Source organism: Pelecanus crispus, chromosome Z (genome assembly GCF_030463565.1).
Source record: "Pelecanus crispus isolate bPelCri1 chromosome Z, bPelCri1.pri, whole genome shotgun sequence".
Taxonomy (NCBI): domain Eukaryota; kingdom Metazoa; phylum Chordata; class Aves; order Pelecaniformes; family Pelecanidae; genus Pelecanus; species Pelecanus crispus.
In genome coordinates this window covers 22,574,639-22,600,098 of record NC_134676.1, presented here as the reverse complement: position 1 = coordinate 22,600,098, position 25,460 = coordinate 22,574,639, and the positions used below count along the sequence as shown (strand labels likewise).

The 25,460-nt window shown below is 39.2% G+C and overlaps 1 protein-coding gene across 2 annotated transcripts in view; it reads left to right on the top strand.

Annotated features, from left to right (window-relative positions):
- The window catches only part of PDE4D (phosphodiesterase 4D), a 424,494-nt gene that overhangs the window by 22,978 nt on the left and 376,056 nt on the right, over positions 1-25,460 (top strand). The window contains exon 1 of one of the 2 annotated variants that reach the window (XM_075727014.1): positions 24,068-24,336. The exons of the other annotated variant lie outside the window; for it this stretch is intronic. Within the exon in view, the coding sequence (XP_075583129.1) occupies positions 24,068-24,336 (269 nt within the window). Of the gene's footprint in view, positions 1-24,067; positions 24,337-25,460 lie in introns of those variants that run through there. 2 annotated transcript variants of the gene reach the window in all.

Below are 25,460 nucleotides of genomic sequence, written 5' to 3'. Positions count from 1 at the left end.
CATTTTCAGTGAGAACAACTGGAAAGAAAGATTTCTATGAGTCCTTGGTGGGATCAGATGGTCAGCTGGTACTATCATTACAGTGCCACTGAGCTCATTTAAAGAACATGTGGTTATGGTTTTATTTACTTTTAATGTTCCTGAACCAACCCATTAAGAACATGACCCAAAGCTGAATGCATCAATGAAAAGACTTCCTATGATTTTGCTAAGGTTTGGCTGTGGTCTGTAATACAATCATCATAACTTCAAGGCAGTATTTTGTATTTTTTAAATTGCATTTGATTACTTAAGAAACAAATAAATATTGTAATTCCTTGTTGTTCTTATCTTCAGAAAAAATAGTGGTGAGAAGGAATGTCAGTCTGTTGCAAAATAGATTCCAAAATATATGTGTGCCCTTTTGTCGTTGTTGTTTTAAAGTTAGCTTTAGAAAGTAGAAATAAAAATCATCCATCAAAACAATATTTAAAAAGTATTTTCACCCATGCTAGCATGTTCCATTGTCTTCTGAATCATGCATTGCTCTTTGTACTGCTATCCAACACAAAATATCTGTCCTGAGGAAGCTCCTGTCTCCTCAGAGCACAGGTTCCCACACGTAGCCTTATCAGGCCACATGGATAGCCCCCATACAATGTCTATTTCTGTGCTCTTCACTGGGTGGGAAACTCACTCTTATCTCTTGTCCTTGGTAGATAGTGGTAGCTGTGTGCTGTAATAGCTTTTCCTCCTTTTTGTTGTTCTGACTGTCTTTCTGCACCTGTTTTTATAAAAGTAAACAATTAAGGTAAAATTAGGATGGGGTTTCACACTAAATCAGAACTCTTTCATTTTTCAAGTTAGGACTTAAAATAACTCTGTTTATTTTCAATGCACAGCAACTTTCTTCCATAATAAACTTGCAATTTTTTTTTCTTTTCTATTTGATTAGTAATATGAAAGATATTACATTCAGCTTTGTCAATGCATGAAACTGATCTTTATAAGGAAGTGGGCCCCCTCTACTGTTAAACAGGAGTAAATGCTGTTGCATGTTTTTTTTCTTAAGCTAGAGCAAATATGAAGAAGATGACATAGGAACATTGAGGAAAATGCAGTAGCCAAGATCTCTGATTTTTTTCTTTCTTCATTAATACAGCATGGGATTATATGTGAAGATGAGGCATGCTATTTTCATTTTATACATGTGGTCACAATCTGCAGTTTCAGGAAAAATGAAAGACAGCTTACTCCTGTGATCTAACTAAAGAAATGCTCTCAAGTTTGTTTTCATGTTCAGCACTGCTTGTCAGTTCTATACCTTTCATGTTTTGGCTGCAGAACTTCAGACCATTGTTGGTTGTCATCTGTACTTCCATCTGTGGATCATCACTCAGACATCAGGATTTTATTTATTGCTGTGGAAATATATATTTGAATAATAAATTCTTTTTACAATAAAAATGAAACTTTTAAAAAGAAATTTAATTGTAGCACAGAGTGTCAGAGAGCCATGTTTTTACACTTGTGTCTGGAAAAAAAAAAGTCTAATTTTATTTCCTGGTGCTGGTAAAGAAAAGGAATGCATCAGGTACGGGTTATTACTGATGAAGAATCTACAGAAATTACACTATTAAAGATATGGAGAGGGGCTTCTCTGGATCAGTTTCATAGATGTTTTAATGATAGCAATTTGGTGGTTTTTTTAAATGAGTGAGAACTTTAAAGGTTCTTTCATTGATGCTAATAAAAGGATTTCTTAAGGCATGTTCTAACGCTATAAAGGCAATTTCCTTATTGGTGCACAAATTTTCAGATCCAGTAAAGAGAACCTTGCTAGATGTATTTAGAAGTCCTCTGAATGATCCAGATTTTATTTTAAAAAATAAAAAGGTATTTGTGAAAGGCAATCTTCGTGGTATGCAAAGACAAGTGTTTATCTTACTGATCTGTTGTCTCTTTTAAGTATGAAAATCTTGGAACTTCTTGATAAAGGGTAGGAAAGAATTTTTACGGGTTTATGTGCCCAATTAACAGAAGCAGGAAATGTGATTTTCTTCATTTTAGCCTGAGCCAAAACTAGCTGAATATCCTATCCCTTTATAAAAGGATAACGGGATTTGAGTTACCATACACTTAGTACAGTTGAAGATGGGAAGTACATAAGAATCTGAGGCAATATTGTAGGAAATGCATTCAAAAGCCTTTTAAATTATATTTCTGTATTTTTAATGCAGTCCTTTATAAATGTTTTCAAAGGTCAGAATCCTCTCATGCAGTGCAGTGCTCTCTAGGATGGCACTTGTGGGTGGGGAAAATGGATTTTTAAACAGCTTTAGCTTCAAGTGGTGTTTTGAAAACAATATAGCATTGTCATTAGAAGTCTCTAAAAGCCTCTGTGTTTCCTCAAGAATGATTGCATTATTGTTATTTTTTACCCCAACAAGCATGTTTTATGCAAGCAGAGACAATAGTGTTTTCTCCCTTGAAATAACTTCATTTCATATATATTCAGGTCCAGATTCACATTTAAATCTACTCTCAGTCCATTCTTAATTGAAGATGACTAAAAAACAGCACCTTTGTAAGAAATGGGATTTGCAATAACCAGTGTTGGGGGTCATCACTAAAAATTTTCATCTATTAATTGCGGTTTTCCAAAAATCTGTGTATACTTACCTTTCTTGTAGTCTCTCTTTCTCCCCTAATACTTCAGCATATCTAGTGTTTTATGTGTGCAATATTGTGGTCAATTTTTTTGTCAAAACTGCACTCTTAAAATTCTCCACTTTCTTTATAACATGTTTCTAAATTCCTTACTCTCACTTTCTGATCCTGCAAGCAAAATTTATGCTTATTCTGATGTCTTCAGTTATCTATTGTGATCTGTTTTCTTTTGGTCTGCCCACTTTTCCCTCTGCTGTAGTATGCAGAACACTGTCTTAATCAAGTCCATTTCTATTATTCAACCAAAGTTTTTCCTATTGTTCCTAAACTTATTGTTGAATAGAATTGCCCACTCTCTTGTTTCCACTTCACATGAAGTTAAAACTCAAATTTCTTATCTTCAAATCTTTGCACAGTTTCCATTTCAGAAATTCTTTTCCACTAGCTTTCCCCTCTTGAATGTTATCGTGTCTTTTAACTGTTAATTGTCTGAGCACTGTTCTCTCTCTCCCTCTCTCAGCACAGTTGTTTGGGGAGAGGCCAGTTGTTCATCAAGTGCATTATTTTGTTTCTGACTGTGTTTTTCTCTGGAAGCAACTCTTTAAGAAAACGTGTAAGAACAGCACAAGAATCTCTGATAAGCCTACTTAAGAATTTTTCATGTCGCAGCCATTTTCAGCTGTGGGCCTTTCCAAGCAGGAGTGGGTCCCATTGAGTTAACAACTGAAATGGATTTCTCTTCCATGAACTTGCCAGCTCATTGAAACTTTTGTTATTCACAGCAGCTCTTCACAAGGAGTTTCACTGTTCTTCCCTGGATAAAAAACTGGCTGGGTGGCCGAGCCCAGAGAGTTGTGGTGAATGGAGTTAAATCCAGTTGGTGACCAGTCACAAGCGGTGCTTCCCAGGGCTCAGTTTTGGGGCCAGTCTTGTTTAATATCTTTATCAATGATCTGGATGAGGGGATTGAGTGCGCCCTCAGTAAGTTTGCAGATGACACCAAACTGGGTGGGAGTGTCGATCTGCTGGAGGGTAGGATGGCCCTGCAGAGGGACCTGGACAGGCTGGATTGATAGGCTGAGGCCAACTGTATGAGGTTTAACAAGGCCAAGTGCTGGGTCCTGCACTTGGGTCACAACAACCCCATGCAATGCTACAGGCTTGGGGAAGAGTGGCTGGAAAGCTGCCTGGCTGAAAAGGACCTGGGGGTGTTGGTAGACAGCCGGCTGAACATGAGCCAGCAGTGTGCCCACATGGCCAAGAAGGCCAACAGCATCCTGCCTTGTATCAGGAATAGTGGGGCCGGCAGGAGCAGGGAGGTGATCATGCCCTGGTGAGGCCACACCTGGAATACTGTGTCCAGTTTTGGGCCCCTCACTACAAGGAAGACATGGAGGGGCTGGAGTGTGTCCAGAGAAGGGCAACAAAGCTGGTGAAGGGTCTGGAGCACAGGCCTTATGAGGAGTGGCTGAGGGAACTGGGGTTGTTTAGTCTGGCGAAGAGGAGGCTGAGGGGAGACCTTATCACCCTCTACAACTACCTGAAAGGAGGTTGTAGTGAGGTGGGTGTTAATCTCTTCTCCCAAGGAACAAGCGATAGGACAACAGGAAATGGGTTCAAGCTGTGTCAGGGGAGGTTTAGATTGGATATTAGAAAAAATTTCTTCACTGAAAGAGTAGTCAAGCATTGGAAGAGGCTGCCCAGAGAGGTGGTGGAGTCACCATCCCTGGAAGTGTTCAAAAAATGGGTAGACGTGGCACTTTGGGACATGGCTTAGTGGACATGGTGGTGTTGGGTTGATGGTTGGACTGATGATCTTAGAGGTCCTTTCCAACCTTAATGATTCCTAGTTTTTACTTCCATTAAAAAATAATCCAGCCACCAAGCCAGGAAACATAGAATCATAGAATCATGAAATCACTAATCTACCCTTAACTGGTTTAGTGGTGGACTTGGTAGTGTTAGGTTAATGGTTGGACTGGATGATCTTAAAGGTCTTTTCCAACCTAAGTGATTCTATGATTCTATGATTCTGTGATCTGTTACATGAAGATCTAAGTTGTTTATCTGTGAACTTCATCCCTGGTAGCTTCATATCATGCCCAGCTCTCAAATCAGAAAACAGAACAAAGTATTTAGCCTATCCCCTTTCCCTATACATAATCTTGTAGATGGGTTTGCCTCTCTCTCCTGCATTTATTTGCTTACATTCTGGTTTTCTTCTAAATTTGCAGTGTAGTATCATGGGCTTAACCTAATTATAAAAACCTGAATTAACTTTAAAAAGCATTCCCTGTTCCATAATAGTGAGTGATAGGACAAGGTACAGACTCAGGGAGTCACATAGGTTGGAAGGGACTTTCTGAGATCTCTAGTCTAGCCTCCTGTTAGAGCAGGTTGCTCAGGGAATGTCCAATTGGGTTTTGAATGTCTCCAAGTATGGATTTTTTACTACTTTTCTGGGCAACCTGTTCCAATGCTTGACCATTCTCATGGGAATATTTTTTCATGTACATCCAGTCAGAATTTAACGTGTTCCGATTTGTATCTGCTGCCACTTGTCCTATCCCTGAGCAACTCTGTTAAGAGTCTCACTCCATCTTATCTACACCTTCCTATTAGGTAGCTGCAGACAGTAGTAAGATCTCTGCTTAGCATCCTCTTCATACAGATGACAAACCAACTTTTCTTTGCCACATCTTTGTGGCCATTCTCTGGACTCACTCCAGTATGTCAGCGTCTTTCTTGCACTGGGAAGCCCAAAACTGAACATGGTATTCTCCATGTGGCATTAAGAAAGGGAAAAACACTTCCCTCAGTCTGCTGAGAACATTTTTGTTAATACAGCCCAGTATGTGGTTGGCCTTCATTGCTGCAAGGGCACACTGCTCAAACATATTAGCTTGTTGTCCACCAGGAACCCCTGGTCTTTTTCTAGGAAGCTGTTTTCTGGCTATAAAAAAAAATGCCTGTACCATTGCATGGGGTTATTCCGTCCCAACTACAACACTTTGCATTTACCTTTGCTGAACTCCCTGACATTCCTGTCCACCCATTTTTCCAGCCTGTTTATGTTCCGAATAGCAGCGTTGCGCTCCAGTGCAGCAACCGCACCCGGTGTGGTGGCGTCACAGCTGTGTTTCTCTATTGCAGATGCAGGAAACTCAGACTCCCTTTGTCTTAATCCTCTTTTCACTATGATTTCTGTAAAATTTTAAGTTGTTTATTGCAGCTCTTTATTCTGTAATTGTACAGAATCTGCCCCAGTGGGGCTGTAGTTCTTCGCTATGGCTCAGAGCTACTGCAGCAGGGTAGATGAGAAATAATTTAAAAAAAAAATCATTCGTTACTAACAAACTGTAAAAAAAGAACTTTTTGTTAACTCTATTTGCTTGGGTTTACTGTAACTCCGTACTTCTCCTCTGAGTCTGCTAGAGGGAGAATTTCTTCTTGTATTTCCCCAAATGTTTACAGGCATCCTATTTGGTAAATTTTGAGCATTTTCTTGCTGCAAGCTTTGTAGCTAGCACTGACTTGACATAGAGCAGATAGTAACTGATGCTCATATATCTCTTTAGTATTTATAGGTCATTGTCTGTTGTTGGATATTAAGAGAACCATAGACGTGGGTTTTCAAGCACTCTACTGTCGTTTTTTGTTTATTGTTTATGTTGTCCTAAGTTCTAATCAATATATAATTAAAAAACCACAAGACTGTCCCAAACCCAACATTCCAAGAGATCTTGCAGTTTAAAGCAACATATAGCAGTGGATCGATATAGAGATTTAAAAGTATGTGACTACAGTAAGTATTGTATCCAGTAGTCTAGTTTGTCACTTTTCTGAAGTCACAGCAACAAAGAACCTGAAAGTAGATAATGAGATAAAGTTCCAGATGTTTATAGGTGGCTTCTCCTAAGTGAAATACTATCCTGGAGACAGCCTGAAGGCATTTAGTAGTGATGGGGGTCTGAGGGAAATGGGTATCTTAAGGGGAAGATGACACTTCAGTAAGATGAAAGAAAAAAGGCAGGGTGGAAGAGTCAGAGAAGACTTCTAGAAGCAAAGGCAGGCAGTCTATGTCAGCAAAAAAGGAAAAGAGATAAAATTCAGTAGACTGTTGTATCAGAATGATTGGCTGGGGAAATTATTCTTGTCAGCAATGTTCTGAATTGCTGACAAGACTGTATTTGTTAAGGCCAGGGGAAAGGAGATGGAAGATAATGATTTTCTGGATGAGAGTTCTGGCTGTGTGGATGGATGGGGTCACTGTATCATCACATGACTCTGAAAATTTTGTGCTAGGCACAAACTCAGACTGTTTTCTGTCCTGGGAATATGGTTCCCCAGGTTCTCAATTTACGGTGTTGGTGTTGTAACACTTTCTATCAGCATAATGACATTCACAATCCATAGCTAATAACACAAACATCCCACCAGAGTTTTCATTTCCTCTGAGATAAACAGTTTCCAGACGACTGGCTGTTCATTGAGCAAGATTGGCCCAACTAACTTTTCGGTACTGTTCTTTGTCTTGCACCATCACTGATATTTCTTAGACCTCCAGGTTTTCCTTCTAGGTCCTTTGTGTACCATTCTTCATGTGCTGTTTTCTATGTACTCTTTTGTACCTTTATTTTTTCCTTTGAGTGTTTATCTGAAAGCCCATTTACACTATGGAGCATATTTATTGTGCTGTTAGATAATTTTTCATCATAGCACTTTTTTTTAGGTGTTCATCTTCCTGTAAGAGCAGTTTATGTGGTAATGGAGGATCTTGAACACATTTGCAGGACACAGAGCTTGTTTTCTGTTTCTGCTCTTTCCATGTAGGCTACAAGACTGTCTGACCTTTAGGTTGTCAGGAGAGCTTGTTTTGAATATGAGATATGTATTCTTGCAGTTGAGGAGGAGCAAAAGAAAACTAAACAGTTTAAGCATTACACAGTAAGAAAGTACACATAGAGTGTACTTTCTGGTTCATTTCTTGAATTGCTTCATCTTCCTTTGTTGCCATGTCTTTCTCAGAGTACCACACACCACCTCCAGGTCCTTTTCTAGAGATGGGAGATTTAGAGGTCTTTCTGGACCATTTTTCATGAGTCTTTTATGGTTTCTGCAAAATGGGATTCATGAAGAACATTGACAACTGAGTCGGTTTAAGAGTTGCAGTATTCAACTGTGCAGAGGTTCCTGGGGACTGGCAAGAGACAGCACTTCAGCCCCTTGCTTTTCTTAGCCCACATCTTCTCTGTAATCCCTTCTAATCTTTCTCTGTGCCCATCAAGATGTGATCAAAAGGGAGCTTCCAAGAGAAAGCTCCTCAGGGAACCAGAAACATTTCTTCTGCAACATCTTACCCACCATGGTACACATTCAGAGCTCTCTGGTTGGCTGCTTTTGGGGCCGCTTAGTTGGATATTATTTTGCAATAGAATGCTGCCATTTTGGTATAATCAACATTCTGGCACTGAACTGTACCACCAGGCTCCAACTCTGGGGTTGGGGCAGAGAAAGTATTTCACTTTATCTTTCCTTCCTTCAAGCAATTTAGAATTGCCCTTCTAAAAAAGCCTTCCACTGAGTCCAGCATATCACACAGACTTGAATCCAACATGATTATGCATTCCTTCTCCTATCAGTATCTCCCAGGTTCAAAATGAACCAAAATGCATTGCCCTCTGCAAAACTTTTAATCAAGTTGTGGAAGTCCTTTTATCAGGAATTGTGGATGCTGAAAGTTTAGATGGTTCAGGAAATGACTGAACAAACACATGGAAGAAAAATCCATTGATTTTTTTCTGTTAAGTAAAAAAGCAACATGTGGCTTGAGATGTCCCAAACACTGCAAATTATTGGAAACTGGCTGTTATGGGGAGTGTCATTGCATGCTTCTACTCAGTTATTCTTTACTTTTAGCAGCTGTCAGAGAAAGTATACTCAGCTAGATGGACCTTTGGTCTGACCCAGTATGGTTCTTATTTTCTTGTTACCTAGCAATTTCCTTACATTCATCACACTCATTTCTGGACATATTCTATCACTGGTTGAGGTGATAATATTTATCAGGTCTGCAATCTTGGATCCTGCCAATCTCCTTTGACAAAAAATGACTTCTCACATGACCATATTTAAAAAAAATAATTAAAAGATCTACATAGCAGATGCGAGTTTCTTCACTGATGCAAACTGCTGCCACTAAAGGAACAGACAGGCTGGAGCCTCAGTGTTCACAAAGGAATGTAAGTGCCTTGATGCTTTGGCTGAACAGTTAAATTTTTTCTGATACTCTTCATTTCTACATCAGCATTTTTAATCAGGTATAACAAAAATCTACTCACTCCATTAGTCCTCTTTTCATTCCACCAAACATCTACAGGAGTCTTGATTGCCAGAGAGGGAGCTCATTTCTATGAGAATAATTCATTGTGCAACCAATATCCTAAATGCAGCTCTGTGGTTATGCACTTGTGTCCAGAGGCAGTCTTGATCTCTTACTTCCCTAAAGAGGTACCCAGTCTCAGTCTGCTTTGATAGCAAAGGACCTTTAAACTTATATGCAGACAAGATTATGCATTCTGCAAGTGATTCTAGAGGCACATCAAAATCTTTAAAGGTAGACCAACCTTCCTGAAAAGAAAATGGGCTGTCCTCAGACACCTTCTTCCAGACTGTACTATTCCACTGCTTTGATTCTGTATCGGGGCAGGCAGCAAGAATCCTCAAATGCAACTACAACACTGTAGGCACCCTTCTAACCTGAGTATGTCAGGCCTGGTGCCCTGAATATCAAGAAAGAGTTTTTGGAAAGAGTTTTTGGCTAGTAGAAATTTTCTTTTGATAGTCCTACAGTGTTGTTTGATTCTTCCTGGAATAATTTTTATAGCAGAAAGATACACTGCATAACTATGTTAAGGTAAATTAAGGATGGATGGATTTGGTTTTGTTTTTTTTTTTACTTTTCTACATCTTTGCATTCTGTGAACAGCACAATATCAATTTTGTGACCTCAAAAGTCACAGAAGGCATGAACTTGTAGTATTTTCATGCACTGCTTTTTGACTGACTGTTCTGTCGACAGACCATTTAAATATTCTCTTTTGACTGTACATTATAATAATACATTTCACTGAGTTAGATACAGTTGGTGGTATGGCTGTGTCAGGGAGCAGCGAGAGTGGGGCTGCTCGCATGTGCTGGGAGCAGAGGATCCCCCAGCGCAGGCAGGGCACAGTCCCGCAGTACCCGAGCAGGGCTGTTAATGGGGACAGCAGCCAGCAGCCCCAAATGAGGCGAGGGAATGAGTCAGGTCCAGGGAGTCCAGGCAGGAGACAGGGCTGGGGACAAAGTTACCTACAACAGAAGTGGAGCCAACTGGGACAGCAGTGGGCCACAACACGGCCACAGCACATCTCTGTGCGCTTATGTGGGGCTCTGGCACAGAGTGGACCCAGGGCCCATTAGTGTACTCAGGTCCTTGCGAGCTGGAAGTGCCTGCCACTTGTAAAATGTTTTCTTTCCAAGCAACGAGGATAATAAAACTTGGAAAGGTAAATTTTCCTACTATAGCAAATTAAATTATCTCTCATTATGCTGTCAATGAAAATAATACAACCTTAGGAAGAATTTATCTCTTTTTTATGGGTGATTTTTTGCCTCTGGTTTTAGAGTCAAGGTATAAATAGACTCAATATTTGTTCTTGATATTAATCTTAGGACATTATCTAATTATCTCAAATCTAATAATAAAACCAAACAATATGAAAACAAGCAACAAACAGCAGAATTATAAAATTAAAAAAATACTAAGCTGCTTCATGATTTGGCCTTTGGATTATCTCTTTCAGTTAATGGATTTCATGTTTTACATTCAAATGCGTAAAAATCCCTCTGAGTCTTTAGTTCGTTTTCCACTTGCTGGTAAGTGTTATTTTCAGTGAGCTCTTATATGTGTTCTTTGTTAATATTAAAACCAGAATATCCTATCTAAGCACAGAAAGGACAGTTTAAAATTTAGCTTAGAATTTTGGATACTGCAACTGCAACTCAAATGTTTCACATACTTTTTTTCTCATGTTAGTGTGGGTTGGTTTCAGTCAGTAATCCAGGGGTGTTAATGTCATACAAATCCTTAACATATTCTATAAAGCTCTGACAATTTTTCTTGCCCTCAGCTTTATAAATGACAAAAGGGACATTTTCATTACAGTTACATCCAACAAGAACATTTGAACATTAACTTCTCTGAAAATAGATGTGTCCCTTAAACCAGTGATCTAGTGGTGGCACAGGTGTGTATAATTCTGTATTAGGTAAGAACTGCTTCTGGTTTAGGATTTTTCCTGTAGTGGGTGACAGAGGACTGATGATTTCTTCTACTGTTTCATTGTCCTACTTCTAGAGATTGTTCCTGTCCCCATTTGAATCCAGTGGACATAGGCTCAGACACAAAAGCTCTCTCTGGTGTTGGTTTTGGGCAGTCTATAAGGTGATCTTAAAGGTCTGCTAATTACATTTGCTTTCCATCATAAATATATTAATTTTCTTTACCTGATAGACTATATATGATCCTCTTATTTAAATGCTGTTGCAGCACTTCGGAGTATCTGAGAGCAGTCATACTTCAATTTCATAATTAATCACATTTTTATTCCTCTAATTATATATGCCATAGGATGTACTTCAATAAATTATTTGGGATGTCTCTAGTTAGAGGCACTAAAAAAAATTAACTTTGTTCCCATTTTCTTTTACGGCATTAGTTATATATTACCTTTTTTACTGTGCATTGCGCTCTGGTTTCTGGTTCCTAGTTTCTTCCTTGCAAAAGTTAAAGGAAAATTTCTCCAAAGCTTTGGGCAAATACTAGGATTAATAACATTGCTTATACAAAAACAGATCTCTTATTATACAGAAAGTTTATAAGCCATGTGCAACCAAAAGTAGCAAGGAATTTTGAAGCTATTTTTTCTGTACGTTGAGAAGAAAATAATGGTATTTAAGACTGCAGGGTAGAATTCTGCAAGGTAGAATTAAATGTCCATTTATATCCACCAAAGATTGCCTGAAACAATTTAAGTCCTGTTTCTTAAGATGGAGAGACACACACCATAGAACTGGCAAATACACAAATAGCTACTGCTGATTCCAGAAAGACTTATGAAAATCATACTTTCTGGGGAACTTCATAAAGGAAAAAGTGTGATACATTCATAGTATTGCAATCCCAAATTTTTCCATGCAGGGAAGGAACTTGTTTCCCTAAAACTTGTTCAGAGACCCTTATCACCTGACTGGGAATACACTCTTGTCAATACTTAATAACATTATAGAAGCAGATCTTTGTGTTGTTTAAATTCCAGTTCTTACAGATATGTGAAGTGACTACTTTAACATCTATAGAAAAGATACAGAAGTGACTAAAGTGAATTGTATGAATGGGTTTCTTCAAAGGTATATTTTCGTTATCTACTCAAAATTTTAGTGATTGGGAAGTTCTAAAACCCAATTTACAATAACAAGCTTGAATTGAACCATTCATAAGTTCAACAATTAAGCAGAAATCTCTGAACTCTGAAGCATCCTATGGCACTAATGCTTTCTCAGTAGCTATGATTTCTCTTTTAATGCACTTACTTTTTGCCAAGTAGTAGCTCATCTCCAGACAATTAAGTAGCTATGTAACCTTACTGTAGAATTTTAGACTTAATTTTTTTTTCTAACCTCTCTTGATTTTATAAATATTTCTTTGAATTCCTCCCAGCTTTTAATGCATAGTCAAAATAACAGATTCCTTGAAATATAACAGATGGTCTAGATTCCTTATTAAGTAAACTTTTTGTGCATGTGTCTGACCTCTCAGAAATGTACTTGTTTGTTTGTACATTATGCCCTGGATTAACCACCATGCTTGGAGGGCGGGGGTTAAGTCTAGTTTGGTAAGAGCTATTGCTCCTACTGGCTTCAGAAATAAACTCTGAAGTTTGGGAATCTGGAATGTTGATACACTTTTTGCCAAGTACTTGTGATACTTTATGATCCTCAGATTTTTACAAAGCCCTCATGCACTCACTGACATCAACAGGCAAAATTATGCTCTCATCATTAAGCTAATTGATTTTCCAAAAGTTCTAACAGTATCTGTCACAGGTCTAGCCCTAATAAATCTAGGATTACAACCACAACTTGGCTAGCTGCTATACTTTTTAATCAAATCCATATCCATATTAAATACAGACTGGGGCAATGAGCTCAGTCTATACCCTGTCCTCTCCTTCCCTCTCTCATCAGGGCTGCTCTGCAAAGCAATTTATGCTTACAATTGTTTTCTGCTCATGTGGGCTGTGTCCTTCAATTGCAATTAACTAATAGTTAACAGATATCTTCATGCGTTGCAGTGGCAGGAATGCTGCCTAATGCTGCTGTCTGATCTGTGATGTAATTGTGTAGAAATACATTCATTTCACTTAATCTTACCCCAGGAAATGTTTTCTTACACAATTGTTTAGAAATTACTGGTGTTGCTTCTCTGTTTATTCTTATTTGTCATATGAGGTCATTCACTTCTATGTTAACACGTATATGTGGGGAATAATACATCTGCCTATCTTTTCCTGGCAAGCCAAGCTTCTTGCCACACCGAATATTGTGGTTTTAAAGAAATGCTGCTTTTATATTTATGAAATATCTGTTAGATATTCTAACTTGTCACACTGCCTGAGACCTTTTTTCCAAGGGCTGGTATAGTAAAGGCATTTAATTTTCAAATGCTTATTGCTTTCTTTGTGTAGTCAAACAGGATTGTGTTGGCAGTCCTTTCTAATGAAAGCTCTTGGTTATACAAGCAGTTTTTCTCAATCCTTTTCTTTAAGTTAAGGGACATCTAATCTTGTTAGAAGGAAATCTCCAGCCTATCCTATGCAGTGTTGACATAATGATTTCTTTTATAACCAAATGCTAAGTAGACTGCTCTTGAGATGACCGCTTCCCTGACTTCTTTTGTTTTTTGTGTGCATGTGTGGCAATGTGTGTTTTTAAGCCAGAGATCTCTGACAGACTATTTACTGTATTATTTACGGGACCACAGTGGATCGCCCTCAACAGTGCTCAGTTCATAGTTTTATTCGAGAAACAAACTGTATTCTGGAAATATCCTGAATTCATTCTCTGTAGCAGGACGAATGGTAGAATGAATTGTAGAACCTTGCAAAGATTTCAGAGAATCTCAATTTTCAATTAATTCTTTCATTTCACATTGTACTGTTGTGTTTAAAGTTTGGAGCTTTTTTAGAAGTTCTGTTATGGCTCTGTATTACATTTAGCAAATTATTTTGAAAGTATAAGGCTAAGTGTCTGACATTTGCATAAAATACTGCTGAAGTCTTTGTGCATGAATTGCAGAATCTTCCTCTTTTTTCTTAGAATAGAACCTGGCCATATTGTAATATGTAGCTGTTGTAGTTACTTGTTTTCTTTTATTATCATATACTCACTGTTCTCTTATCTCTGTTGTTTCTGCCATGCACAGAAAAGAGAACGAAAATCCAGCAGCTCATTCGGGGGAATCAGCAACTGAACAGTACTTTATTTTTGTAGAATCATGACAGTATTTCCAGACACTCCAAAAAATATAGTAAAAGAAATGACTGAGTAAATACAACACGCTTTATTGAATTGCAAGGTGAATCGTGCTAATATTATGAAAAGAGTTTTTATTAGGAATTTCTCAAAAATAGAAGTGCTCCAAAACTTTAAATGACAGCAGGTGTTTTGTTGATGGTGGCAAACATATCATACCCAACTTTGGGTGTACCACAAGCTGTTCTTACTTTATTCTGTTCTCCTTCTGAAAACAGACTTCTAAATCTATGTCTATGTGACTATTCTTTGGAAAGTTGACCTGATTCAGTCTTTTAATGCCAATTTAGCTACCATTGTTCTGTTAGGATATTATTGAAAATTTACTTAGATCATATACACAGAGTAATCACAGCAGCCTGCAATTTCCTTGGAATATTTAGAATTGTGTGTGTTTTCCATACCTTTGTCTATCAGAATTTTATCTATCGGAGTGTGCCTGCCATCTCTGTGCTAAGTGCAACCAATCCTCTTTTTAGTTGCTTACTGCAGCTCCATGGTACCTATGGTCTCCTCAGCAGGCTGTGCATATAACTGTCAGGAAAATGGTCAAAATTAGGAACTGTTAGGAAAATGGCAAATTCATAAATATCGTATCAGCTCTTTGACAGTGTGGCAATTAGAAGGTATTAAAACAATACTGTGAACTTTGCTGGTACATAACATTTTACTAAGACTTCCTGTCACCTATTAATTTCTTCTTTTACCCTTATTTTCCTTGTTTTCTTCCTTGACTGCTATGCTCTTCAATTCATGCATTAACCTCTCTTTCCAAATAAGAATCATTGTATCATCCAAGATTGTTATTTTCTACCTTACCTAGAATTAGAATTCTCCTCAGTCACACCATACCCTCAGTATTCTGTTATTTGCTTCAGGACATTAAACCATGGTATAGCACCCATTCTTCACAACCACCTCTGACTTTGTCTTCTTTTCTCTCCACTTCTTCTGCACCATTCTCAGGTGCTCTAGTACCTCAGCATGGTCTGACCTTACAGCTGGTCCTGCTTTGAGCAGGAGAGTGGACTTGATCACCTGAGGTCATTACCAACCTGAATTCTTCTATGATCCTGTGATACTGAAATGCTTGCTTTCAAAGAAGCAACACGTCAGAAGGTTGTTCTTTCACTTGCATTCCTCTGTTTCTGGAATTCTCTACTTGGTCCCAAGTAAGAAATTTTAATAAATTTTCCTCTTCATATTTTATGTGAAGGAATTCTTTTTCTCCTTTTGACTGACTACATTTATGTTCTAATAAGAAACATTCTGTTAAAGGTAATTTAAAACAGCCACAGTTGCGTAATTTATTTTATATGTTGATTAGTGGTTATAATATTAAAGTAACTTTTATCATACTCTGTGTTCAAAGTAGTTGTAACACAGAAATTACTTTTTAATCCTGGTTTAGTCTCTTTTATGTGAGATCAAATACATGTTTAATCTCGCACAGTATTACCTGCAGAACCTATTAGCTTATTTTCTTCTGTATGCTGTAGCTCTTTCTAGTCTTCATGATTAACAGAAATGTGAGTGAGCACTGTAAGCCTGTAATATTTAAGTACATTTATTATAAGGAACATATTTCATAAAAAAGTTTATGAAAAGTACAAGAATTAAATGCTTGAATTTCATTTGTTAGTATCTTTAAGTGGTCACTGGAAAAGACTAAAAGCTACTGGCCCTTCTAGATTTTTGTAATACTGAATTTCTGTCATAAAGAGATTCTAGTTCTCTGCTTTTGTCCTGAGCTTTATGAAGATTTAGTTAAATGTATAGCAGGCAGAATTAAATCTGATCTTGATATAAATTTTACCCATACAGCTGTCACTAAGCAAAACCTACAAAATTAGATTTAACTGTGAGTGTATTAAATTAGAACATTTAATCAGAAAGTGAATCAAACGCACTTAGGACATTCAACATGGACATGCTTAAAGCACTGTCAGTATCACCTTTTGGAAATGTGATATGTATCAGCTCTCGAAAGAAGCAGTGAATATCTTTTTTGGTGGAATTTCACAGATCACTTTCAGTATTCTCATTTCACTAGTAGGATGAGGGGAAGAGCCCAGAAAATAGAGTCATCTGCAAAAAAAACATTTTAAAGTACTTTTTTTGTAATCTTGATTGAAACTCTACAGCAATTTTTGGAATTGTGCCCTCTGCTTTCCTTCCTTAATGTGTGTGGAAAACACATGCTATGGCTTTTACCTGAAGAATTTTTTCAAAGGAATAGCTGATAATGTTTTCCACTTTTAATAATAATTGTGGTGAACTTTGTAGGAAAATTAGATATGTCTTTATTAAAACACAGTCAAGTAGGGCTGTCCCTTAATTAGTAGAATCTTTATAGGAAAAAAAAAATTGTATTTTACTGTCTTTTTTTAATGTGAAGCTAGGGGAACTGGAAATGATAATTTTTCCATATAGAGTATTTTTCTTTCAAGGCTTTATTCTACCACCTGGGTAGGCTACCACATGCTACTGCCCTTTTTCTGCCTTGTCTTCTCCCCAGTCCTGACTGTAAGATAAGCATTTTGTCTAACTCACGTACTGGTTATTTGAGATTGCTGGAAGTTAGACCTCTGCTTTTTATTACGGGGAAGGCTGATCATGTTTCTGGTCTATAATAAAATCAGTTCAAAGGCTTTCATTTAACTTCATGAGCATGCTTGAGAGTTTTCATAGTGCATACGTGCTAGGCACTACATAGATTAGCTCAACAGATTCTTAACTAATTTGTATTGTGAGACTGTTTATAGCAATTAAAATTATTGGTCTGTGGTTCTGAGTGTGTGGAGATGTCATTTAGTGTGCCCAGAGTGGCAGGGGTTTTTTTGTTTGTTTTGGGTTTTTTTTTGAGGAGGAAGAGGCAGGCATACATCAAAATAAGGTATTTGGGGGAATGGAACTTCTACATTCTGAAACTTAACCCATTAATCAAGAAAGGAAAAGCATTTTACTTAGCTTTCATGCAGATGGTGCTACTTTACAATTACTGAGTTCACTTTCCCTGTTAAAAGGTCTTATGCTGCTGTTCTGTACACATTACATATTACCTCTTTGAATAAGTGACAAACCCACTCAATACCTGTAATGCAGTGTGTCAGGCTAATGGTCCTTGTTGACTTAGTTCTAATATTTTTAAGAACAAGTGTAATAAAACTGCTGATCTGTGGACTAATACTTAGTCTTCTATAATTATCTTTGTAATGTCATACAACTTAAAGGATGATCCTGGGCCCACTGTAATAAATGTTAATAATCTTATTGATGTCATTGATTCATTGATCTCCAGTGGATCAGTTTGTCTGGTTTTATAAAGCCACTGCAGCTATCGAAGACCATGCTTTGGAATAGACGTCAGATGGCAGTATTTCATAGCATAAAAGAACATAGCACTCATTATACAGACTGCATTTTTTGAAAAAAATTATTGGACTCATATGGAATTGCTAGTGTTTTTTAATAAATAAGAAAGAATAACAGACTTGGGAGGCAGTCCTGAAGGGCAAGGGAGTCCAGGAAGGCTGAACATTCTTCAAGAAGGAAATCTTGAAGGCTCAGGAGCAGGCTGTCCCCATGTGCTGAAAGATGAGCTGGTGGGGGAGAAGGCTGGCCTGGCTAAACAGAAAGCTTTGGCTGAAAGTCAGGTAAAAAAGGAGAGTCTATGACCTTTGGAAGAAGGGGCAGGCAACTCAGGAGGACTACAAGGATGTCATGAGGTTATGCAGGGAGAAAATTAGAAGGGCCAAAGCCCAACTAGAATTTAATCTGGCTACTGCTGTAAAAGACAATAATAAAAGTTTCTATAAATACAATAGCAACAAAAGGAGGGCTAAGGAGAATCTCCATCCTATATTGGATGTGGGGGGAAAGATAGTGACAAAGGATGAGGAAAAGGCTGAGGTACTTAATGCCTTTTTTGCCTCAGTCTTTAATAGTAAGACCAGTTGTTCTCTGGGGACCCAGCCCCCTGAGCTGGAAGACAGGGATGGGGAGCGGAATGAAGCCCTCATAATCCAAGGGGAAATGGTTAGCAACCTGCTACACCACTTTGACACACACAAGTCTATGGGGCCAGATGGGATCCACCCAAAGGTACTGAGAGGGAGCTGGTGGAAGTGCTGACCAAGCCACTTTCTATCCTCTATCAGCAGTCCTGGCTAACCGGGGAGGTCCCAGTTGGCTGGAGGTTAGCAAATGTGACGCCCATCTACAAGAAGTGTCAGAAGGAGGATGCAGGGAACTACAGGCCTATCAGTCTGACCTCAGTGCTGGGGAAGGTTATGGAGCAGATCACCTTGAGTGCCATCACGCAGCACGTACAGGACAAGCAGGTGATCAGGCCCAGTCAGCATGGGTTTATGAAAGGCAGGTCCTGCTTGACTATGCAGATCTCTTTCTATGACAAGGTGACCCGCTTAGAGGATGAGGGAAAGGCTGTAGATGTTGTTTACCTGGACCTTAGTAAAGCCTTTGACACCGTTTCCCACAGCATTCTCCTGGAGATCATGGCTTGGAGGCATGCACTCTTTGCTGGGTACAAAACTGGCTGGATGGCTGGGCCCAGAGAGTTGTGGTGAATGGAGTTAAATCCAGTTGGTGGCTGGTCACAAGTGGTATTCCCCAGGGCTCGGTATTGGGGCGACTTCTGTTTAATATCTTTATCAGTGATCAGGATGAGGGGATTAAGTGCACCCTCAGTAAGTTTGCAGATGACACCAAACTGGGTGGGAGTGTTGATCTGCTGGAGGGTAGGATGGCCCTGCAGAGGGATCTGGACAGGCTGGATCAATGGGCTGAGGCTAAATTGTATGAGGTTAAACAAGGCCAAGTGCTGGGTCCTGCACTTGGGTCATAACAACCCCATGCAATGCTACAGGCTTGGGGAAGAGTGGCTGGAAAGCTGCCTGGCCAATAAGGACCTGGGGGTGTTGGTCGACAGCCAGCTGAACATGAGCCAGCAGTGTGCCCAAGTGGCCAAGAAGGCCAACAGCGTCCTGGATTGTATCAGGAATAGTGTGGCCAGCAGGACTAGGGAAGCGATTGTCCCCCTGTACTCGGCACTGGTGAGGCCACACCTGGAATACAGTGTCCAGTTTTAGGCCCCTCAATACAAGAAAGACATTGAGGTGCTGGAGCGTGTTCAGAGAAGGGCAACGAAGTTGGTGAAGGATCTGGAGCACTATAGAGTCTTATGAGGAGTGGCTGAGGGAACTGGGCCTGTTTAGCCTAGAGAAAAGGAGGCTGAGGGGAGACCTTATCACCCTCTACAACTACCTGAAAGGAGGTTGTAGCAAGGTGGGTGCAAATCTCTTCTTCCAAGTAGCAAGGACTAAAATGAGAGGAAATGGCCTCAAGTTGCATCAGATTAACCTCAGGTTGGAGGTTTAGATTGGATATTAGGAAAAATTTCTTTACGGAAAGGGTGGTCAAGCATTGGAACAGGCTGCCCAGGGAAGTGGTTTGAGTCACCATCCCTGGAGGTATTCAAAAGGCATGTAGATATGGTGCTTAAGGATATGGTTTAGTGGTGGGCTTGGCAGTGCTAGGTGAATCATAGAATGCTTTGGGTTGGAAGGGACCTTGAGAGATCATCGAGCCCAACCCCCCTGCAGTAAGCAGGGATTGAACCTGTGAACTTGGCATTATTAGCACCATGTTCTAACCAACTGAGCTAACCCGGCTGGTCATAGAATACTTTAGTTTGAAAGGGACCTTTAGAGGTCATCTAGCCCAACCCCCCTGCACTGAGCAGGGACAGCTTTAACTACATCAGGTTGCTCAGAGCCCCATCCATCCTGACCTTGAATGTTGCCAGGGATGGGGCCTCTACTACCTCTCTGGGCAACCTGTGCCAGTGCTTCACCACCCTCATTGTAAAAAACTTCTTTCTAATGTCTAGTCTACATCTATTCTTTTTTGGTTTAAATCCATTATTCCTTGTTCTGTCACAACAGGCCTTGCTAAAAAGATTCTCCCCATCTTTCCTGTAGGCCCCCTTTAAGTATTGGAAGGCAGCAATAAGGTCTCCTCACAGCCTTCTCTTCTCCAGGCTGAACAACCCCAACTCCCTCAGCCTGGCCTCGTAGGAGAGGTGCTCCAGCCCTCGGATCATTTTTGTGGCCCTCTTCTGGACCCGCTCCAGCAGGTCCGTGTCCTTCTTGTGCTGAGGGCCCCAGAGCTGGACACAGTGCTCCAGGTGGGGTCTCACCAGAGCAGAGTAGAGGGGCAGAATCACCTCCTTTGACCTGCTGGCCACGCTGCTTTTGATACAGCCCAGGATACGGTTGGCTTTCTGAGCTGTAAGCACACATTGCTGGCTCATGTCCAGCTTTTCATCCACCAGTACCCCCAAGTCCTTCTCCGCAGGGCTGCTCTCAATCTCTTCATCCCCCAACCTGTACTGATATCGGGGTTTGCCCCATCCCAGGCGCAGGACCTTACATTTGGTCTTGTTGAACCTCATGAGTTTCACACAGGCCCACCTCTCCAGCTTGTCCAGGTCCCTTTGGATGACATCTCATCCTCCTGGCATGTCAATGGTTGGACTTAATGATCTTAAAGGTCTTTTCCTACCTAAATGATTGTATGATTCTATGACTAAGAGAGGTCATATAGAATCACACAATAGTTTGAGTTGGAAGGGACCTTTAAAGGTCACCAATCTACCCACCCCTGCAATAAACAGGGACATCTTCAACTAGATCAGGTTGCTCAGAGCCCAGTCCAACCTGACCTTGAACTTTTCCAGGGATGGGGCATCTACCACCTCTCTGGGCAACCTGTTTAAGTGTTTCACCACCCTTATTTTAAAGAATTTCTTCCTTATAGCTGGTCTAAAACTACCTTGTTTTAGTTGAAAACCATTACCCCTTCCTTGTCCTATTGCAACAGCCCCTGCTAAAAAGTTTTTCCCCATCTTAAAAGCCCACTTTAAGTATTGAAAGGCTGCAATAACATCTCCCTGCCTTCTCTTCTCCAGGCTGAACAACCCCAACTCTCTCAGCCTTTCTTCATAGGAGCGGTGTTCCAGCTCCCTCATAATTTTTGTGGCCCTCCTCTGGACCTGCTCTACCAGGTCCGTGTCTTTCCTTTGCTGAGGACTCTAGAGCTCAACGCAGTACTCCAGGTGGGGTGTTACCAGAGCAGAGTGGAGGGGCAGAATCACCTTCCTCGACCTGCTGGACACACTTCTTCTGATGCAGTTGGCTTTCTGGGCTGCAAGTGCATGTTGCCATCTCATATGCAGCTTTTCATCCACCAGTACCCACAAGTCCTTCTCCACAGGGCTGCTCTCAATCTCTTCATCCCCCAACCTGTATTGATATCAGGGGTTGCCCCAACCTAGGTGGAGGACCTTGTGCTTGGCCTTGTTGAACCTCCTGATGTTCACATGGGCCCACTTCTCGAGCTTGTCCAGGTCCCTCTGGATGGCATCCCGTCCCTCAGGCATGTCAACTGCACCACTCAGCTTGGTGTCACCTGCAAACTTGCTGAGGGTACATTTGATCTCCCTCTCTATGTCATTGATGAAGATATTAAACAGTACTGGTCCCCCTATGGACCAGTTTGTTCTTCATAGGCATAAAATAAACTTTTTCATGTATCATGCTTTTAATTTGTCTGCTTGTTGAGGACCAGTGCTGTATGTACTACTCTTCCAATGGAAAAGGAGTGGAAGAAGTTATTGTGTTAGTTGCATGTTGGTTATGAGTTAATCCAATTATTTTTCTGTCTGTGGATTAACACTTCATTTCCAGTTTAAATTTTGTTCTTAAAACATAGTTTAAAATTTTGTTTTTGTAGGTTTAATAGTAGCTGGGCTTTATTCTATATTTGGTCACTGTTAGTTTTTACATAGTGATTAAATCTTTTATAAAATTTTAGAAAAATACACAAAAACATAATGCACCGGGATTTCTGCATTCTGTGGTGCTGTTCAATATTGAGTTAAATTTCTGAATACATTGTTATCAAATTTCACATATGACGCAGTACAGTTAAATTTGTCTACATAATGGAGCTGACAGCTGATAGCAACGTCATTCTTAATGTAAATTGACCTTTCAGTTGCTGTTCTGCTCTACTTCTGTCAGCATCAGGATATTGTCTTTATAAACCTCATCAGGAATTGTGGTTTCGGTGCTGAGTACAAAGGTGATTCCTCTGCATTGTGGCAGAAGGCTGCTTTTGTAGGATTTCTGATTTTGCCGTAAGACAGAAAACAGTATTTCTCTTTCATGCCTGGTTGTGTAATTGTGGTCAAACACCCTTCACCCCATTGAAAGCCTGGATGCTCTGTGGGCTTCAAAAGGAAATTCTTATTCAGAAAGGAAAACTGGATTGTAAGACAAAGTAAATGAGGAAAAATATATAATTTCCGTTGGTGCAATATATAACCAATGTTCTGACATTAAAAAGAAACCTCTCACAAAATGGTGATTGTTTGTTCCTGTAGGATGAACAGGAAATACGGTTATAACTGAAAAGATTGGTTTTGTTGTTGCTATAAAAATGAACGTACCAAGCTTAAGCAAATATTAGTTTACCACCAGTTATTACAGGTCTTTGTCTGCTATCAGTGAGTTATGAAAGAAATTGCACATGTTTATAAAACTTTTGTCTTTCAGAGTAGCTGAAGTGAGTTAGTTTAATTAAAAATGAAAAAATAAATCTCAGGACTGATTGACAAAGGTTTTGTTGGATCAGAAAACTGCACCAATATCTTGTTTGCAAAATGCCATGAAAAAAGATATTCTAAAAATGAAATTTAATAGCAGTAGGTATTGACCAAATAAATGCAAGTACTTTTGCCTTTTTATATTTTGGAAGTTCTCTTTTAATTTCTTTTGACAGTTTATTTCCCCACCAGCTGTGAATAGAAAAAAGGCACTTCCCTAGTTGAAGCAGTAGTAATGATATGATGATATACTGAATTAAGAACATCTCATTAAACAGATAGCAGTAGCTGTCATAGTCTGGTTTCAGTTTGTGTACAGATCTTAAATGTTTGTTTTGTTTTTCTGAAAAATGTAAGGTAGCAAGTATTAGCCTTTCCTAAGTGTATTTGAAAACTGGTTGTGATAAACTGACTTGGAGGTAGCAGGGAGAAGAGGAAGGCAGAACCTAAACCTTTTTATATTATTTAATTGTAGCATATGGTAGTTAGCTTAAGAGGTAGAAGTTTGTAATCTTGGTTTGTAAGTGGGGACTACAAAGATAAATACTCTAGATCCTGGAAAAAACAGAAGAGGTTATTCAGCAGTCCCCCTTCCTTTCAGCCTCCCTGAAGGTTCAGGAATAAGCAAACGGAGAGAATAACCAAACAGAATGAGCACGCATCTGATGTTTAAGCCCTCCTCCAGCACTTTTTATGTACATAACCAGAAGTCACTCAAGCAGCTGCAGCACATTAGTTCCAATAGTTTAACAGGCAGCTTTACAGCTCTGACAAAGGCTGTGCTAAAGTAGTTTCTTCCTCCCATGCTCACTTGCTATGAAAGCTAATAAGTGATCTCTGGCAGCAGGGCTGTGAGAGGAGTGGTAATGTTTAATAGGTTTCTGTGGAGGAGTTAGCTTGCTTTTTTCTTTGTAGATCATTGTCTATAGAGAGACGCTGAGGGCAGGCGACACCATGTTGAAAACAGAATAGACTGAACTGGAGTTGCAGCTCTGCATGGTTCTTGGGAACTGATTTAGAAACAAAATATTTTAAGCAGTTAAGCCAATATTCAATTGTATTAGACCTTAATAACAAACTTACTTGGGAAACATGGCTCAGCAGACGAGTCCAGATACTTTGGCTGTTCCTCAAGTGGATAATACACATTGTCAAAATCCATGGTTAAATGAAGATCTTGTGAAGACCCTGAGGGAAAACCTGTTGCAACATGAAAAGTCCAGGACATCTAGGAAATCTTCATCTGCTTCTCCCCGGCTGTCCCCAGTTATTTCTCCTCGAAACTCTCCAAGGCTTTTGCGCAGGATGCTTTTAAACAGCAACATACCAAAACAGCGGCGTTTCACTGTGGCACATACCTGGTAAGCACTGAGCAGGCTGTCATGAAATGTCAGATTAACTTTTTTTTGTAGAGCATTTATCTCCTCAGTGTTAGTGCTTATATTTGTTGGTTTGATCTCTGCATGAATCTGTCTGGTCAAAAGAGACATTTCTAATTTGTGACTCAAGTTAATTTCAGACCTTAAGCTTAAAATAGTAATTTATATAAAGTAAGAAAACATATATTTGCTTGCACAAAAGCTACTTTATTTATTCTGATTTCTTAGGTAATAATTCCTTTCTTCCCTTCCCCCAGAAATAAAAGTTAGAGTCTTAAGAGGGAAAAGTACTTATCTCATTCTGTGCTTTTCAGGCCAGAGTGAGTAGGCAATTTTTTTCTTTAATGTATCTTTTAAATTTATTTATTTATTTATTGGCAACTTATGACCCCTCTGCCCCTAAGCAGAATGGCATAAGTTTGTTTGTCTTTTAATAGTGCTCAAATTAAGAAGGACTTGAAAGAGAAGAACGGTGGGAATAGATATTGTGTACGAATCAGTGATTTTTATTAAAGCAGTTGCTACAATAAACAGAGGAAAGACAGAAAGGGAACCTCCTGTTAAATGATTCAATATTACTACTTTTTTTGTAACTTGATCATTTCTTAGACATGTGTTTGTGATCAAATCTATAAAGAACATTCATTTTCTTGCATTCATCTTCTGTAAAACAGCAGCATAATTTCATTACTTAATTTATTCTTTTTTAAAATGTTACATACGAGATTATTGTAGCTCAGTAATACATTCCTGTTTACTTCGATGGTCCTGAGATCTCAATGTGTACTGTTTTTTCTTGTGAGATTTTCCCCCCATTATTTTTTAGATAAAAATGTAATATAAAGAAAGGAGGGCAATTAAATATGTTCAAAGAAAGTAAGTCGTGCATTCTAAACAGGAAATGGATATGCTATTCAAGTTTATCTTCATTTGTCTGAAATTAGATTTACTCCATAGCTATGTGACCGGTAAGTGCATTGCACACTGTATACATGTGTGCCTAAATCTTTACTATGTATATGTTTGTGTAGCTAAAATACTTTGATAAGATATATTTTTACCCTTGAAAAGGATGAGGAATAACGAGTATGTCTTTATACTTAAAG